We start from the raw sequence: 19,304 nt of genomic DNA, 5'->3' as shown, positions 1-19,304 counted from the left end.
TAAAGGAGAATGAAATAATTATTACTCTGGAACTGATGCAGCACAAAAAAAATACACAATAATAAAAAAAAATCAATCAATATAAATACATAAAGTATATAAATATTAATAGTATGTCCATAAAGTGATGCTCGGCACCACAGGAGCATCTGTACTTAAGGTGACTGACGGGAAGTAATAAAATAGTGCTGGAAGTAATAAAGTAGTGCTGGTTAATGGCTGGAGGTGTTGATTAGCTTTAACACTTGGGGATTTGATCTCACAGTATTAAAAACCCTGAACATAGGGCCACATTGCAAGAGATCAACATATTGGAGAAATCAAATTCCCACTGATGTTAGTGTGCTGTGCAAGTCTAAAACTTTCCTCAGGAAGTTGAGGTAAGCCTCCTGCACTCACTATGAAATGCACAGAGTGGAGTAATAAAATGCTCTGGAAATAAATCCACTACCATTTTAAATCCCCCTCAATGATGAGCTGATGCAGCCTTTCTCCGAGATAGAAGCAGCAGCTAAGTTACATTTCAGTTCTTCTGCTTCACCTAATCCATCAAAATCCAAATATTTATTCTTGCATTATGTAGGTCTTTTTCATCTGAATTTCCTGCCAATTGTAAGCCAGTCCTGCCAACTGCTGACCACTTGCCAAAGTAGTAATTTTTCCTTCTTCAGATCTGTCTGGTCTCCCAAGCAGATCTGATCCCTACTGTCAAGGCCCTGCACAATATCTGAAAATACCCCATGGTTTAGCCAACTGTCAAAATGGATCACTATACCAGGCATGGTTCCTGGAGATAGAAGAGGCTGCAGATGCTAGAATCTGGAGCAAAAAAAAAAAGACCTGTAAAGGCAAACTTTAGCTGGTCCAGTTGCATCTGTGGGAGGCAAAGGGTTGTCCAACATTTCAAGTTGAGGCCCTCTATCAGGGCTGAGGGCTGACAGCAGAGAGGTTAAGTAGCCAATATAAGGAAGAGAATGATAGAGGTAAAATGAAGAGAATGATAGGGGTAAGCAGGTAATGCGTGGAACCAGGTGACAAGGGAGATAAAGATTAGATGGCGACAGGTGAGGAAGGAGAGAGTCAAAAGCCAATGGCAGATGGATGACAGGTAGAGACAGATAATGGGCAAGTAAAGGGTGCAAATGGAGCCATGTGGAATGGAAGATGGGGCTGGAGGTAGAGATAGAGACAGAAAGTTGGTAAGTGGATACAAGGTGCTGCAGATGCTGCAGTCTGATAAGCAGCAGGTAAGTGTTAAGTAAGACTTCTGAAAATTAAGAACATTTATAAAGTTATTGTCCAAACTAAATTAAACCGTTTAAAATGGATTTATTAGTCATCTAACTTTTTGCAGCAGTTCCTCTCCACTCAACAGAAGGGACACCATTCTTCCCAAGTATGAATGCTAAGGAAATACTGCCCCAAGGTGTCTGAATTCAGAACACAGTCAAAAAATTTTTGGCAAAGTGCAGATAACAGGATGGGATTTCCACACCAACATAATTAAGTAACTATACAAAGCCAATTTGACATCAATAATCTGACAAGAGAAAAAAGTACAACAATGGAAGAAGTGCTACTATAAGGGTACTAAAAAAAAACTATTATAGAGAAAAGAAATGAGCTTAATTGCTCCATTACCAAGAATGGAAATCAATATTACTATTTAACTATCACAGTACAAGGACATTGAAGTTTAGATGTACTGATGCTCTAAGCACTGAATAAGTAAAATGGATAAGTTTATTAACCCTCCTGCAATCACAATGGGGTTCAGGAGCTTTAAATACTGATAAGAAAATATTACATTATTTTATGAATAGACTAGGAGTAACAGTAAAAACTTAAAATGAATTGAGAAATATACATAAAACTACATACATGGTTTGTCTGCAATACAGCTGATTAAGGAACATACAAAATGCTGAAGGAACTCAAGCCAGGCAGCATCTATGGAACAGTCCACTGTTTATTCATTTCCATTGATGCTGCCTGAACTGCTGAGTTCCTCCAGCAATTTTGTGTGCATTGCTTTGGATTTCCAGCATCTGCACAATTTCTCATGTTTATGATGTAGCTGATTAACAAGTTTATGTATTAATTTACAGTACAGAAATAGTGAATTGATGCTTACCTTATCTGCACACATTGATACTTTAATGTCCTGCTGTGAAATTTCATAATGTCGAATATTGCCAACATAGTTTCCAGCAAGTTTTAGAATGTCAGCTGAAATGTACTCCAGCACAGCCACTATATAAAGGGAAATCTGATAATCCACTTTATAACCCAGCACATCCTGCAAACAAAACAAATGCTATATAAATTTTAAGCATGAAGATAGAAACTGCAGGAATACCTTGTGTCATGTTAGCACCTACAACGAGATCTAAGTGTTCTTGTACATCAGTCACTGAAAGCAAGCATGCAAGTACAGCAGGCTGTGAAGAAAGCTAATGGCATGCTGGCCTTCATAACAAGGGGAATTGAGTATAAGAGCAAAGAGGTCCTTCTGCAGTTGTACAGGGCCCTGGTGAGACCACACCTGGAGTACTGAGTGCAGTTTTGGTCTCCAAATTTGAGGAAGGACATTCTTGCTATTGAGGGAGTGCAGTGTAGGTTCACAAAGTTAATTCCCGGGATGGCAGGACTGTCATATGTCGAAAGATTGGAGCGACTGGGATTGTATACTCTGGAATTTAGAAGGCTGAGAGGGGATCTTATTGAAACATATAAGATTATTAAGGGATTGGACATGCTGGAGGCAGGAAGCATGTTCCCGCTGATGGGTGAGTCCAGAACCAGAGGCCACAGTTTAAGAATAAGGGGTAGGCCATTTAGAACGGAGTTGAGGAAAAACTTTTTCACCCAGAGAATGGTGGATATATGGAATGCTCTGCCCCAGAAGGCTGTGGAGGCCAAGTCTCTGGATGCTTTCAAGAAAGAGATGGATAGAGCTCTTAAAGATAGCAGAATCAAAGGTTATGGGGATAAGGCAGGAACTGGATATTGATTGTGGATGATCAGCCATGATCACAGTGAATGGTGATGCTGGCTCGAAGGGCAGAATGGCCTACTCCTGCACCTATTGTCTATTGACAGAAAGAGTGAATGGTTCAAGTCAATAGCCATTCATCTCAAATCAGAAAAAGTTAAAACACTTTTTAAGATGTAGAGAAGGATAAGGGGAAAGGAAGGAAAGAGAAATAGGTTGGAGAGAGTAAGCGACAAAATGAATGAAAGTGAAAAGTAAAAACACGTGGTAATAGGAAAAACAAGGCCAGAATGGCAATGTAAGATCATTATCTGAGTTTACAGAAAAAGGGAAGAACTATAGTAAATTGAATGCAGAAGTTCCTGCTCAGAAGACAAATTCCAATTCATCATAATTGTGAAGAAGCTAGAGGTAAGAGAGAACACATCAGTACTAAATCAAGACCTTGGCAAAAAAAAACAACCAAATTGAGGAAGAAAAACTGCAATTTAAACAATTGTTGAAAATAAGTCTTACTTGAGCCACTGAAACAAAAAATTAACAGATCAACAGAAAGATAGGGTAAGTGACAACCACAATTATTTACATGGTTGCATAGGGTCTCTGAAAGAGTAACTTACTTTTGAACTTCTCTGAAACATTTTGTATCTTTGCATTCTGACAGCTACTATTTATGCTTTCCAACCCCCTGCTAAACTTACTTTTCCTTACTTCCCTCAACTCCTCTAATAGTGATCTTAAATGTATTACCTTCAGATACCTATTCAAGAATCAGTTGATTTTTGAACTATCAATTTTTTTTATATAAAAGTTAAGCGATTAAACAAATTCAACTTGTCACTGATCTTCATACCCACAGAAACTCTTCAACTACCTTTAAAACCCAAATTAGGTTCATCCTAGATCTCTTGTTATGAAAACATCCCAATTCTTTGACTGCTACTTAACATTTCATTCCTGCTAAAATTTGTGTGAAATATATCATGAGTTTGCCCAGAAATGCTTGCTATATTCTAATTATAATCATGACATCAACATTTTCCAAATATTCAACATCACTGCCTTCTTAAATTCAACAGCCTTTCCAGATACATTTTAAAATGATTCTTGAAATTTGAACAGAAATTCTTGAAGTTTTAATGAAAACATGAATATTTAATCCTCATCTCAGGCTCTTGAAAGAAATGGAAATCACAAATTCTGAATTACATCCACATTGATTCTGTTTTAATGCAATTCTCAAATCAGCATATTGATGGAAGATGCCGACACTTAAGGGATCAGTGATGGTGAACATCATTAATAGTGCTATCAGGCAGCACCGTCAAAGATTCATTGAAAGATGTCTAGCTAGATTTCACCATTACCACTCATCTTAAGATTACATCCAAGCTTTGACATCAAAGCAGCATTTGACCAAGTATGGCATCGTGGGGCCCTGATAAAGTAAAATCAATGAGTATCACAGGGAAACCAGTCAAACAGCTGCAATCATACCTCACGGTAAAACGAATGAGCTCGTTGAAATTAATCACTTCAGCGCCACACATCACTGTACATGTTCCTCAGGGCAGTTGTCTCAGCCCCAGCCATCTTCAGCTGCTCCATCAATGACTTCCTTCCAATAAGGTCAGAAGTGGGAATGTTTGCTGATAATTACACAAGTTCAATTCCCTTCACAACTCCTCAGCTAATGAAGCAGTAAAAGCTTGTTTTCAGCTATCCCTAGACAACATGCAGCCAGAGTGATAAGCGGCAAGTAACATCTGCACTACAGAAGAGCTAAACAATGACCATCACCAACCACTTACCCTTAATATTCAATAGCATCACTATTGCTGAGTTAATTAACATCAAAGATGAAGCCACACTCAGGTTGGAGGAACAACACCTTATATTCCGTCTGGGTAGCCACCAACCTGTTGGCATGAACATCGACTTCTCTAACTTCCGCTAATGCCCCACCTCCCCCTCGTACCCCATCCGTTACTTATTTATATACACACATTCTTTCTCTCTCTCTCTCTCTCTTCTTTTTCTCCCTCTGTCCCTCTGACTATACCCCTTGCCCATCCTCTGGGTTCCCCCGCCCTTGTCTTTCTCCCCAGGCCTCCTGTCCCATGATCCTCTCATATCCCTTTTGCCAATCACCTGTCCAGCTCTTGGCTCCATCCCTTCCCCTCCTGTCTTCTCCTATCATTTTGGATCTCCCCCTCCCCCTCCAACTTTCAAATCTCTTACTAGCTCTTCCTTCAGTTAGTCCTGACGAAGGGTCTCGGCCTGAAACGTCGACTGTACCTCTTCCTAGAGATGCTGCCTGGCCTGCTGCATTCACCAGCAACTTTGATGTGTGTTGCTTGAATTTCCAGCATCTGCAGAATTCCTGTTGTTAACATCAATGTTGGGGATGAGGAAACTCCTGATATTTAACCATACCTGACACATATTGCTTGACAAAAACAGAGGTTGAGTTTTCTGAAGCTAGTAACTCACATTCAAACAGACATGGGCCCTAGTTACAGCTGTCTTTTTGTCAGATACATGGAACAATCCTTCCTCCTAATTTATTTGGGACCCCTTTCTCAACTCCATTACTTTGATGACTGCACTGATGTCGCATCTTGCATTCATATAGAACCAGAATTTTAAAAAAAAACATACATTTTCTGCCAATTTCCAACCTGCTTCCACATTTCTGTGGTACACCTGACACTTCCCTTCCTGGATTTGTCTCCAACTCAAGAGAAGTTTTCATAGTTCACACCTTTTATAGCTGATGTGCTCACCTTTATAAAAGCTTGGCATCTTTAAGCCCAGATACCCCAGCTACCTGGATCATGTACCCCTTCAAACTGCCTCCTATAAGGAAACCATTCCTTTGTACCCAGTTTATTTAGACCATAAGATATAGGAGCAGAAGTAGGCCATTCGGCCCATCGAGTCTGCTCCGCCATTCAATCAAGGGCTGATCTAATTCTATCCAATCATCCCCTGCTTTCTCTTCATACCCTTTGAGATCTGAGATCTGAGATCCCCCCTCATTCTCCTGAAATCCAGGGAATACAGCTGAAGAGCTGCCAGACGTTCTTCATACGGTAACCCTTTCATTCCTGGAATCATTCTCGGGAATCTTCTCTGAACACTCACCAATGTCAGTATATCCTTTCCAAATAAAGAACCCAAAACTGCCCACAATACTTCAAATGTGGTCTCACGAGTGCCTTATAGAGCCTATTGAGTCTCAACATCACATCCCTGCTCTTATATTCTATACCTCTAGAAATGAATGCTAGCATTGCATTAGCCTTCTTCACCACTAGCTCAACCCGTAGGTTAACCTTTAGGGTATCCTGCACAATGACTCCCAAGTCCCTCTGCATCTCTACATTTTGAATTCTCTCTCCATCTAAATAATAATCTGCCCATTTATTTCTTCCACCAAAGTGCATGACCATACACTTTCCAACACTGTATTTCAATCGCCTCTTCTTTGCCCATTCCCCTGAACTATCCAGGTCTCCCTGCAGGTTCTCCGTTTCCTCAACACTACCCGCTCCTCCACCTATCTTTGTATCACTGGCAAATTTAGCCACAAATCCATAGTCCAAATCATTGACTTACATTGTAAAAAGCAGCAGTCCCAACACCGACGCTGTGGAACTCCACTGTTAACTGGCAGCCAGCCAGAATAGGTTCCCTTTATTCCCACTGTGCTTTCTGTTGACCAGCCAATGCTCCGCCCATGCTAGTAACTTCCCTGTAATTCCATGGGCTCTTATCTTGCTAAGCAGCCTCATGAGCAGCACCTTGTCAAAGGCCTTCTGAAAATCCAAGTACATCACGTCTACTGCATCTCCTTTGTCTACCCTGCTTGTAAATTCCTCAAAGAATTGCAGTAGGTCTGTCAGGCAGGATTTTCCTTTCAGGAAACCATGCTGGCTTTGGCCTATCTTGTCATGTGCCTCCAGGTACTCTGTAATCTCACCCCTAACAATCGATTCCAACAACTTCCCAACCACTGATGTCAGGCTAACAGGTCTATAGTTTCCTTTCTGCTGCCTCCCACCCTTCTTTAATAGCACAGTAACATTTACAATTTTCCAGTCATCCGGTACAATGCCAGAATCTATCGATTCTTGAAAGATCATTGTTAATGCCTCCACAATCTCTCCAGCTACTTCCTTCAGAACCCAAGGGTGCATTCCATCAGGTCCAGAAGATTTATCCACCCTCAGACCATTAAGTTTCCTGAGCACCTTCCCAGTCGTAATTTTCACTGCACAAACCTCACTTCTCTGACACTCTTGAATGTCCAGTATACTGCAGACGTCTTCCACTATGAACAATGATGCAAAATGTGCATTCAATTCCTCTGCCATCTCTGCGTCTCCCATTTACAATATCCCCAGCGTCATTTTCTAAAGGTCCTCTCTCTATCCTCGACTCTCTTACCCTTTATATACTTAAAAAGCTTTTAGTATCTTCTTTGATATTAGTCACCAACTTCCTTTCATAATTCATCTTTTCCCTCCTAATGACCTTCTCAGTTTCCTTCTGCAAGTTTTTAAAAAGCTTCCCAATCCTCTCTCTTCCCACTAGCTTTGGCTTCATGTATGCCCTCTCTTTTGCTTTTACTTTGGCTCTGACTTCACTTGTCAGCCACGCAGTGTCCTTCTTCCATTTAATTCTTATTTGGAATACATCTGTCTTGCACTTCCCTCACTTTTTGCAGAAACTTCAGCCATTGCTGCTCTGCTGTCCTTCCTGCTCGTGTCCCTTTCCAGTCAACTTTGGCCAGTTCCCCTCTCAAGCCATTGTAATTTCCTTTACTCCACTGAAATACCAACACATTGAAATTTAGTTTCTCCTCCTCAAATTTCAAAGTGAACTTGATCATATTGCGATCACTGTTCCCTAAGGGTTCCTTAACCTGAAGCTCTCTTATCACCTCCGGATCATTGCACAACACCCAATCCAGCACAGCTGATACCCTAGTGGGCTCAACAATAAGCTGTTCTAAAAAGCCATCCCTTAGACATTCTACAAATTCTCTCTCGAGGTCCAGTACTGGCCTGGTTTTCCCAGTCCACGTTCATGCTAAAATCCCCAATGGTTATCATGACATTGTCTTTCTGACACATCTTTTCTATCTCCTGCCGTGATTTGCAATCCACATCCCGGCTGCTATTTGAAGGTCTGTATACAACTGCCATTAGGGTCTTTTTACCCTTGCCATTTCTTAACTCAACCCATAGAGACTCTACACCTTCCGATCCTATGTCATCGCTTTCTAATGATTTAATATTATTTCTTATACTCAGGGCCACACCACCCCCTGTGCCTACTAACCTATCTTTCCAACACACCGTATATCCTTGGACATTCAACTCCCAATGGCGGTCATCGTTTAACCAAGTTTCAGAAATGGCCACAATGTCATACTTGCCAATCTGTAGCTGAATTTCAAGATCGTCCATTTTATTTTTTTTTAAATATACTGCATGCACTCAAATACAACACTTTCAGTCCAGTATTTGTTGCTTTCTACTGCACCACACCTCTACTACCCTGTGAATATGCCTCATCTCCTGCCTGTCCTTTCCATCATCTCTGTTACATATATCCCAATGCCTTCCCCTCTGATGTGGTTGAAATGTCCTCCTTTCTCAAACATAGCTTCCCACTCCTATAGTGGAAGGAGGTGTTTATCACATTTCCTCTTTGTCCTGCATGTCTACTCTTAATCCCTCCCCCGGGACAGAACAAAATTAAGAGTCCCACCCCACCAGCCTCTGCATTCACCATATTATCCTTGATCATTTCTGCCAGCACCAACACAATCCCACCAACTCCCACTTTTTCCCCTCTCCTTCCCTGTCCTCATTTTCTAGGGGCTGCTTATTTCATTAATTATTGGCCTGCTCTTGCATCCTCAACTGCCAACCCACCTCACAGCAGTGCCCAAGGCAACCAGAGGGAATGAAACACTTGTCACTTATTCTCCTCGCTTCCTACCATCTAGATGATTCACTCACACTACTTCTAATCTTCTGTACTGCATTCAGTATTTACAATGTAGTCTCCTCTACAATGGAGAAACCAAATGCAGATTGGATGATCACTTTGCAGGACTCCTGCTCAATCAGCAGCAGAGATCCTCAGCTTCCTGTTTCATGCTGTTTCAATTCTCAACCCCACTCCCAATCCTGAGCATCTATCTGCAGACTCCTCACTGTCCAGGTGAGGCCCAAGGCAAATGAGAAAACAACATATTGTTCTTCTATTCTGGATTCTTCCCCCTTTCTTTCTATAGATGCTGCCAGACTTGTTGAGTTCCTCCATTGTGTGTTGCTCCGGATTTCCAGCATCTGCAGAATCTCATACTTATGAACAACATATTTCCTTTGTTCAGGCACTTCACAACTTTTGGAGTTTTCCAACTTTGGGTGAACTGCATTCTGTTGTTTCCACCCCCATGCTTCTGTCTCTTTCTCACTCCGTTTCTTTAAAATGCCTGAGTCAGTAATAACGTTCTGATCACATCTAACCCGTCTTAGCCCATCTTCAAATTATCTTCTATCTTGTACCCCAGTCCTCTCCAGCTCTATTTTGAAAACTGCAAACCCACCAGTCTTCTCCTAAGTTCTCAGAAAGGGTCACTGACCTGACATTTTAACTAGTCTCTCTTTTTACAGAGACTGAGTTTGACTGCTTGACTGAGTTCTTCCAGAATTTCCATTTTAGATACCAACATCTGCAGTTTTATTTGCTTTTCCCCATTCACTTTCATCATGGACAAAGCAGCCCACTCACTGCCAGCCTATCTATCACCAGTGTACTGCAGCTGCATCATGTAGATAACCACTTGCTTAGGCCACTTTGACAGCAATGCTCAAAGCCAAAACCATTACCAAGAACAAGGGTATTAGGAGCATGGCAGTGCCACCAGGTGGTGCAGAGTCCCCTCAAATTCATGCATGTAATCATTTAGAACTACACCACCATTCCTGCAGTGGCACTAGCTTAACCCTGGAACTCCCTCACCAACACCATCATGAGAGAACCTTGAACAGCAGGACTCTACTGTTCAGAAAGGTAAAGGATCATCTAGTATGGGCAACAACGAAATGAATAAAACAAAAAGAAATTCTGTGTTGCCCTGATTACACAAACCTTCCCCAACACCACTATTATGTTTATCCCCTACCCTCCCCATCCCTCTTAGTAAGGATAAAAAAATATGACACTTCCAGTGCAATCCAAATTTAAGCCACATCAAGCTTTAACAACTGTATCCTAGGCATATTTAGTCATTATTCAATTTTGTAACAAATACTTCGTTTTCAAATCAAACAAATAAACTCCAATTTTTTTTTAAACATTAACCTCATTCCAAATTAAACACAAAGTACGACTTTGACAGGTTCCAGTAACTCGTTAAGCAAGAAACAGGAAATGGGCCTGAAGATTACAAACCTACAGAGGTTTTCAGGGCTGCTACTTTGCAAAAATTTCTGCAAGTTCACTTTGGGATTCAATCTTCATGAACAATTCTGGGTGAATGTGACATTTTACCCCATGATGCTATAGAAAGCCACATCTCACACTGCAGGTGGCAAGAAAACTTATTTGCTTGCTAAGATATAATACAATGAATGTGTGAAGATAGCTAAATGATATGGAAACTCAATTACTAATGGCACGACACATACCCATGTAAAAGATTATCCAAATAAATCTGAAAGGATTAAAAATTACAAACAAACATCACATCCACAGAACACAAACCACACCTTCAGCATCTCTTCCATTACAGAGTTCCCCAGAATACTGCCACCTCACAAAACAATCTGCTTTCCTGCTAGGTATTTTTTCTAAAAAAAAAATAGGGCAAGACCCTGATAAGTGTATATTAGTACTGCATTATTGTATGCAATTAATTTCAAATATGCAAATCAAGTTTATTCTTATTGCTGATCAGCATGCAATAACATCAGCCCCTCAAAACTAATCAATAAGTTCCTACACCTTGGCCTTAATACCTCCCTGTGCAATTTAGTCATAGTTTATTGATCCTGGGGGAAATTGGTTTTCGTTACAGTTGCACCATAAATAATTAAATAGTAATAAAACCATAAATAGTTAAATAGTAATATGTAAATTATGCCAGGAAATAAGTCCAGGACCAGCCTATTGGCTCAGGGTGTCTGACCCTCCAAGGGAGGAGTTGTAAAGTTTGATGGCCACAGGCAGGAATGACTTCCTATGACGCTCTGTGTTGCATCTCGGTGGAATGAGTCTCTGGCTGAATGTACTCCTGTGCCCATCATTATGTAATGGATGGGAGACATTGTCCAAGATGGCATGCAACTTGGACAGCATCCTCTTTTCAGACACCACTGTCAGAGAGTCCAGTTCCATCCCCACAACATCGCTGGCCTTAGGAATGAGTTTGTTGATTCTGTTGGTGCCTGCTACCCTCAGCCTGCTGCCCCAGCACACAACAGCAAACATGATAGCACTGGCCACCACAGACTCGTAGAACATCCTCAGCATGGTCCGGCAGATGTTAAAGGACCTCAGTCTCCTCAGGAAATAGAGACGGCTCTGACCCTTCTTGTAGACAGCCTCAGTGTTCTTTGACCAGTCCAGTTTATTGTCAATTCGTATCCCCAGGTATTTGTAATCCTCCACCATGTCCACACTGACCCCCTGGATGGAAACAGGGGTCGCCGGTACCTTAGCTCTCCTCAGGTCTACCACCAGCTCCTTAGTCTTTTTCACATTAAGCTGCAGATAATTCTGCTCACACCATGTGACAAAGTTTCCTACCATAGCCCTGTACTCAGCCTCGTCTCCCTTGCTGATGCATCCAACGATGGCAGAGTCATCAGAAAACTTCTGAAGATGACAAGACTCTGTGCAGTAGTTGAAGTCCGAGGTGTAAATGGTGAAGAGAAAGGGAGACAAGACAGTCCCCTGTGGAGCCCCAGTGCTGCTGATCACTCTATCGGACACACAGTGTTGTAAGCACATGTACTGTGGTCTGCCAGTCAGGTAATCAAGAATCCATGACACCAGGAAAGCGTCCACCTGCATCGCCGTCAGCTTCTCCCTCAGCAGAGCAGGGTGGATGGTGTTGAACGCACTGGAGAAGTCAAAAAACATGACCCTCACAGTGCTCGCTGGCTTGTCCAGGTGGCACTCCAGTAGGCGAACTGGAGGGGATCTAAGTGTGGCCTGACTATAGGCCAGAGCAGCTCCAGAACAAGTCTCTCCAGGGTCTTCATGATGTGGGAGGTCAATACCACCCATCCTCGACCTCCTCACTTGCAGACCCCAGTCAGTTCACATTGGCAACAACATCTCCTCCATGGTTTCCATCAGCACAGGTGCCTCACAAGGCTGTGCGCTTTGCTCCCTGTTCTACTTGCTTTACACTTATGAATGTGTGGCTAAGCACAGCTCCAATGACATATTCAAGATTGCTGGTGACACCACTGACATTGGCCAAATCAAAGGTGATGATGAATCAGCACATAGGAGGGAGATGAAAAATCTGTCTGAGTGGTGCCACAACAACAGCCTCTCAGTCAATGTCAGCAAGACCAAGTAGCTATTATTGACTTCAGGAGAAGGAAACCAGAGGTCCATGAGCCAGTTCTCATTGAAGGATCTGTCCTGGGCCCAGCACGCAAGTACAATTAAGAAGAAAGCACAGAAGTGCCTCTACTTCCTTAGGAGTTTGCGAAGATCCAGCATGACATTTAAAATTTTGGCAAACTTCTACAGATGTGTAGTGGAGAGTATATTAACAGGCTGCATCACAGCCTGGTAGGAAAAAATCAATGCCCTTAAACAGAAAATTTGACAAAAAAAGAAATGGAGGTAAAGTCCTCCCCACCATTGACAGCATCTACATGAAGCGCAGTCGCAGGAAAGCAGCATCCATCATCAGGGACCCCCTCCACCCAGGACATGCTCTCTTCACGAAGGTGGTACAGGGGCCTCAGGACACAAACCACCAGGTTCAGAGACAGTTATTATCCCTCAGCCATCAGGCTCTTGAACAAAGTGGTTAACTTCACTTGCCACATCACTAGAATGTTCCCACAACCAGTGGACTCGCTTTCAAGGGCTCTTCATCGCATGCTCTCAATATTTATAGCTTATTTATTTATTTATTACTAAATCTTTCTTTTTGTATCTGCAGTCTTTTTCTACACTGGTTGAATGCCCAAGTTGGTGCGGTCTTTCATTGATTCTGTTAAGGTTATTATTCTATGGATTTATTGAGTAGGCCTGCAAGAAAATGAATCTCAGGGGTGTATTTGGTGACATATATAAAAAAGGAAGGTGCGTCACATCTAGAGTTTCTCCGGTTAGCGGACGATTTCCCGCCATGCCTCTCTGACGTAGCGGGGAACTGCGTACGAGGCAAGTTACAGCAGTGGTTTGCCGTTGCCTTCTGCCAGGTGAGTTTCCAAACAGATCACCAGCTCGTAACCCAGCACGGATGGAAAGCGTGCAAAGGAGCCGGCTGGCTGGATTCAAACCCGGGACCTTTCATCCTGAAGTCCAACGCTGATGCCACTACGCCACCAGCTGGGTCAGTGGCATATATATATACACACACATATATACATATATATACACACACACACACATATACACACACACACACACACACACACATATACACACACACACACACATACACACACACACACACATATACACACACACACACATATACACACACACACACATATATTATATATATATATATATACTTTGATAATAAATTTACTTTGAACTTGGATCCTGACAGTACAGAATGTAAATAACACAAAATGCTTCAGTTAAACCTACAGACAGAGAAACCAAGTAATGCCATTAGATTCATTTTGCCATGTTATCCGAGAGTCAAAGAGCCAAGACGCACAGAGTATGTTCCTTGGGTCACTATGTTAATACCAAACATCAAGAGAATTTATATGTCATGGAAAACTTGCCACAATCAAAACCAATCCATTTGTAATAACTTAGCAGCTAATGCAGCTAAAGGATGTCAGAGTGCAAAATTAATGCTTAACAAGACTAAATACATATCCACATTACCAATACTTCATAGTCCACAAAATATTCCCAACCAGTTATTTGACAATTAAAATAAGCATTTAAGCAGTGTAATTCAGATTTTATGGTATATTTAATGCTAATTAAATGAATATAACACCAAAACAATTGTGCACCTTTAATAAAGGGTGTATTTTGTCCACTGGTAAAAGAAGAGGATTTCTCCGTTTACGTTTCTCAATAGCAGACTGTGCATCAGCGATAGCCCATTTATCAATTGGATGTGGGAAAGTCTTCTGAACACGCTCCTAAAGGGAACGATATAAGTAAACATATGCATCATAAATATAATGTCAGAATAAGTAATGAGTTTCATCACTCACCATCCATACTTCAAAATATCTTTTACTGCAGTAAACTCCAAGATCCTCCAATATCAAAAACTAGAACACATATTCCATAACCAGAATATTCAACTGAGAATTATTTGGAAGTTAGTGCACATCAGTGAATTCCAATATAAATTCCATTGGAATAAATGCTTGGCTTGCAGTACCAATACAGAAAGCAATGTGTTAAGAGTAACTAGCAAAACTCCAGTCAGCTATGCTTCTGTTTCTTGTCGAAAACTTTCACAACAATGTCTTGGCTTGGATTGCCAAGAAATTCTAGCACAGCAGTAGGGCACTGTCTCCTCTTTATGCCAAGTCTGAGTGGAATAAATGTAGTCTGGAAAGATCAAGCACAAAGTTAAACAATTAATTTAGAAAGTTTAATGTCCTAGTTGGTTATGCAGCTGTGAAGACCACGTTATTCAAGGACTGACCAGGTTCTCCAGGGCAACATGCTATAAATTTCCCTGCAATGCTCCAAAAACACCAATGCATGAGCAATTGCATCAACCCATGTGCTACTGATGCAGAAATAGCAACAAAAGAAATCACGTCTTGAAATCACACCTGAATATCCAAAATGAAGCAAGGCTGCTCAGAAGTGATCTTTATAGTGTTCAACTCCTGGGAAAAAATAACTTTCCATTTTCAAACACTGGAAAAAAAAGAGTAATTTCCACAACTGAATTTCAAAACAGATGCTACCTCACTGTGTGAGCCATTGGCAAAAGATGCCTTTCATCAAAGAAAAATCAAACTCTTACCCAAAACTGTCCCATTTAATACACTAACAAATTCAGGTACTATTTATGAGTAAATTAATTATGTCGACCAAAAGCTTCTTGAATGCAATCTTGAACCAAATAATTACTTAGTCAAAAGCACTCAAATAAACAGGATTGAAATGTATTTACTTCCTTTAACCAAGTAGATGCAGAATAGAAATAGATGTGGAAGTGCTAGTTTTTTTTTTGTTATTGACTTAACATTCTGGTTAACATTTCCCAAGCCAACAAAACTTGTTAAAAATAAATACATAAGTGGATGGTAGCAAATTTCAAAATCTACCAAGCACAGCAGAATCTTCATCTCCCATGGGGAACATCATCTTTCAACAAAAGTAAGCTGTACAAATGTGTCTTTTTTTTAGTTATCCATCTGTAATGAAGATCCAGGCTCATATCCTACTTTTGATTATATTTCTAAGGAAAGGTCTGTCTGCATTGACGCTGGCTGACCTGTTGAGTACTTTCAGCAAGTTCATGCAGTATCCACCTTAACTGTGTTCAGCTAACTTAGCGTTGGCTAGAGAATAGATCAGTATACAAATGCCACAATGCTTTAGCGATCAAGTGAAGCACCAGTCACTTTATGTTTTTCAGTTTTAGTTGACAACATTATAACTGATGTTACATTTAGCATCTTCAGATACCTCTTTGACATCCAAATTATCCCTTTTGACATTACAACTGTAGTCACTATTTTAAATAAATAATTTCAACTCCGTTCTTAACCTGTTCACTTCTTGTTTAATTCTCAAATGCCACAACCACCTTCATGATTGAATTTCTTCTCTCAAAAGGACTACTTCTAAAAGGTATTCTCAAATAAGTACTTTTATTTCCTCCCCCCAATGAATAACATTTGTATGTAAAGTTTCTTTCTGCTTTTTAAATCTGATAGGTTCAACTCTGCTACATAAAACTCTTCAATGGTAATCTAAAAATTGAATATTGACAAAAGTACTGCTGAATCATTAACAATTAGAAATTAAAATAAAGCAGCCAATAAATTCTTTAGCTAATAGAAAGGCATATTAATTCAGCTATATGCAATGCATCTTCCCAAAGAGTGTGCCACTGCAAAATTCCATAGCTGTAAAGTCAGAGTTATACAACACTGAAACAGGCCCTTCAGCCCGATTCATCTATGCCCACCTTCATCCCACTTGGCCCATATTCCTCTACTCTTTTCCTAACTGTCCACTTCTTGTTTTCATAAGTGGTGTGATTGTACCTGCCTCTACCACCTCCGGCAACCTGTTCCATATACCCGGCAACCTTTATGTGAAAGATTGGCCCTTCAGGTCTCCTTCAAATGTTTCATGATGTTCTCGCTCTTGTACTCAATATCCCTGATTGTGCAAGTAAGCAAGGTACACAGCTTCTTCACTGCCTTACCCATCTGTCTCGCTATTTTCAGGGAGCAAAAACTTGCACTCCAAATCTCCCTGTCTGTCAACATTTCTAAAATTGCTGTCCAGCCAGTATCAGACAACCCAAAATGCAATAGCTCACTTGTCTGGATTAAATTTCAGTTTGATACTTTGACGCCTTGAAAACCTTTAGGGTCAGATTACTAGTGATCAAGACTGAGGTAGCCATGTGAGATCATCCCCATCATATTAGCTGACTTCCAAGTGGTGGGTGAAAAACCCTATTGTGAGATAAAACCACAGAAGTGCTCTGCCCTTGGATGCCAACCTGCATTTCTCCAAAATGCAAGTGTCACCAGATCGGAAAAATGAAAGACCCACAAAGAAAACTCTGTAATCTGTACTCCACATGGACAAGTTTCTGGCTCCCTATTTGATTTCCTATTTAAAATGTTTAATCTCGTAGAGCTCATACCTTTCACCCCATGACAGAATTTCTAGACCAATGAATTTCAAAACTCCCAAATTAATTAATTTGAGCTTGTTCTCAAAAATGTTAAATTAGTCTGAATTCAAAACAAATTGAAATCTATATTGACATCCGATATCAATGTAGAATCGGAGTAAGCAATTCAGAGCAAGCAGTCCGATGAGAGTTTAGTCTGATGGTGTGAATATGCTCTTGGTCTCTAAGTTGCTGAGAATCCAATACAATAATCAATTAGTACAAGCTTACTTCTGCAGACCAAGTTACACAGAATTACTTATGTAAGATAATTCAAACAGGCAGCCAAAAATATGATCAACTGCAGCAATTGACTTAATAGGAAATACTCAAGGATTGATTAAATGTAATACAGGATTGGAAAATGTAGAATCCTTGAGGGTAGGTAAGAAACTGCAAGGATAAAAAGCAGATGGGAATTGTATACAGGCCTCTAAATAGTAGCATGATGTGGCCTAAAAATTACAATGGAGACAGAATGGCATGTAAAAAGCGCAATGTATCAATAGTCATGGGGGATTTCAACATGCAGGTAGATTGGGAAAAATCAGGGTGGTGTTGGATCCCAAGGGAGGGAATTTGTAGAATACCCACGAGATGGCTTTTTAACAGCAGCTTGTGGTTGAGCCCACTTAGGGAAAGGCAGTTCAGGACTAGGTGTTGTGTAATGAACCAGATTTGATTAGCAAGATTAAGATGAAGGAGGCAGTGATCATACTCTTTAAGAAGGTAGAGTGGCAAAAGACAAGAAATTATAGGCCTAGTAGCTTGACCTCAGAAGATGCTGGAATCCATTATTAAGGAGGTGGCTTCTGGATACTTGGAGGAACGTGCTGAAATAGGCCAAAGTCAGCATTGCTTTCTGAAGGGGAAATCTTGCCAGACAAATCTGTTGGAATTCTTTAATGAAATACAGGCACGATATACAAAGAGACCATATGGGGCTGCTTAACAAGATAAGAGTCCATGGTATTACAGGAAAGATACTAGAAATGGATAGAAGATTGGCTGACGGGCAGGAGGCAAAGAGTATGAATAAAGGGGCCTTTTCTGGTCGGTTGGTGGTGACTAGCGGTGTTAAGCAGGGGACGGTGTCGGGACAGCTTCTTTTCAGGTTATATATCAATGATTTGTGTGATGTAATTGATGGCATTGCAGCCAAGTTTGAAGATGATATGAAGATCGGTGGAAACACAAGTGGTGTTGAAGGTGCAGGGAGTCTGCAAAAGAACTTAAGACAGATTGGGAGAATGGGCAAAGAAGTTACAGCTGGAATATAGTATAGGGATGTGTATGGTCATGCATATTGGTAGAAGGAATAAAGGTATGGACGATTTTCTGAACAGGGGAAAATTCAAAAATCAGAGGTGCAAGGGTATTTGGGAGTCCTTGTGCAGGATTCCCTGATGGTTAACTTGCACATTGAGTCAGTGGTAAGGAAGGAAAATGCAATGTTAGCATTTGGACTAGAATACAGAAGCAAGGATATATTGCTGAGGCTCTATAAGGCATTGGTCAGACCACCTTGGAGTATTGAGTATCTTTGGGCCCCTCATCTAAGATGTCCTGACATTGGACAGAATCCAGAGGAGGCTAATGAAAATGATTCTGGGAATGGAAAGGTTAATGTATCAGGAGCGTTTGATGGCTCTGGGCCTCCACTCATTGGAATTTAGAAGAATGAGGGAGGAATCTTTTTAAAACCTATCGAATATTGAAAAACCTAGATAGGGTGAATGTGGAGCAGATGTTTCCTATAGTGGATGAATCTAAGACCATGGGGCACAGCCTCAGACTAGAGGGATGTCCATTTTGAAGAGAGATGAGGAAGAATTGTTTTAGCCAGAGTGTGGTGAATCTGTGCAATTCATTTCCACAGGCAGTTGTGGAGGCCAAGTGATTGAGTATACCTAAAGTGGGGCCTGATACGTTCTTGATTAGTAAAAGGGCATCAAAAGTTTGGGGAGAAGGCAGGAGAGGGAAAATAAATCAGCCATGACGGAATGGCAAAGGAGACTCAATGGACTGAATGGCCTAATTCAGCTCCAATGTCTTATATGTCATTGCCTTAGTCTATTCACAAATTGTAACGGTATGCAGTCATTATCAGCATATAGAAACTGGAGGATTAGATTTTACATTGGCAGTTACATGGCAATAGACTCAAGTTTAAACTTA

At 40.9% G+C, this 19,304-nt stretch overlaps 1 protein-coding gene across 2 annotated transcripts in view; it reads right to left on the bottom strand.

The window, feature by feature from the left end:
* The window catches only part of sos2 (son of sevenless homolog 2 (Drosophila)), a 114,137-nt gene that overhangs the window by 62,446 nt on the left and 32,387 nt on the right, over positions 1–19,304 (bottom strand). For both annotated transcript variants that reach the window (XM_072269379.1, XM_072269389.1), the window contains exons 3-4: positions 14,251–14,382; positions 2,135–2,299 (exon numbers count right to left, since the gene is read on the bottom strand). In XM_072269379.1, coding sequence (XP_072125480.1) covers positions 2,135–2,299; positions 14,251–14,382 — 297 coding nt within the window. The remainder of the gene's footprint in view (positions 1–2,134; positions 2,300–14,250; positions 14,383–19,304) is intronic.

The sequence above is a fragment of the Mobula birostris genome, chromosome 1 (genome assembly GCF_030028105.1).
Source record: "Mobula birostris isolate sMobBir1 chromosome 1, sMobBir1.hap1, whole genome shotgun sequence".
NCBI classification, from domain to species: domain Eukaryota; kingdom Metazoa; phylum Chordata; class Chondrichthyes; order Myliobatiformes; family Myliobatidae; genus Mobula; species Mobula birostris.
This window is presented reverse-complemented; position numbering and strand designations above follow the sequence as displayed.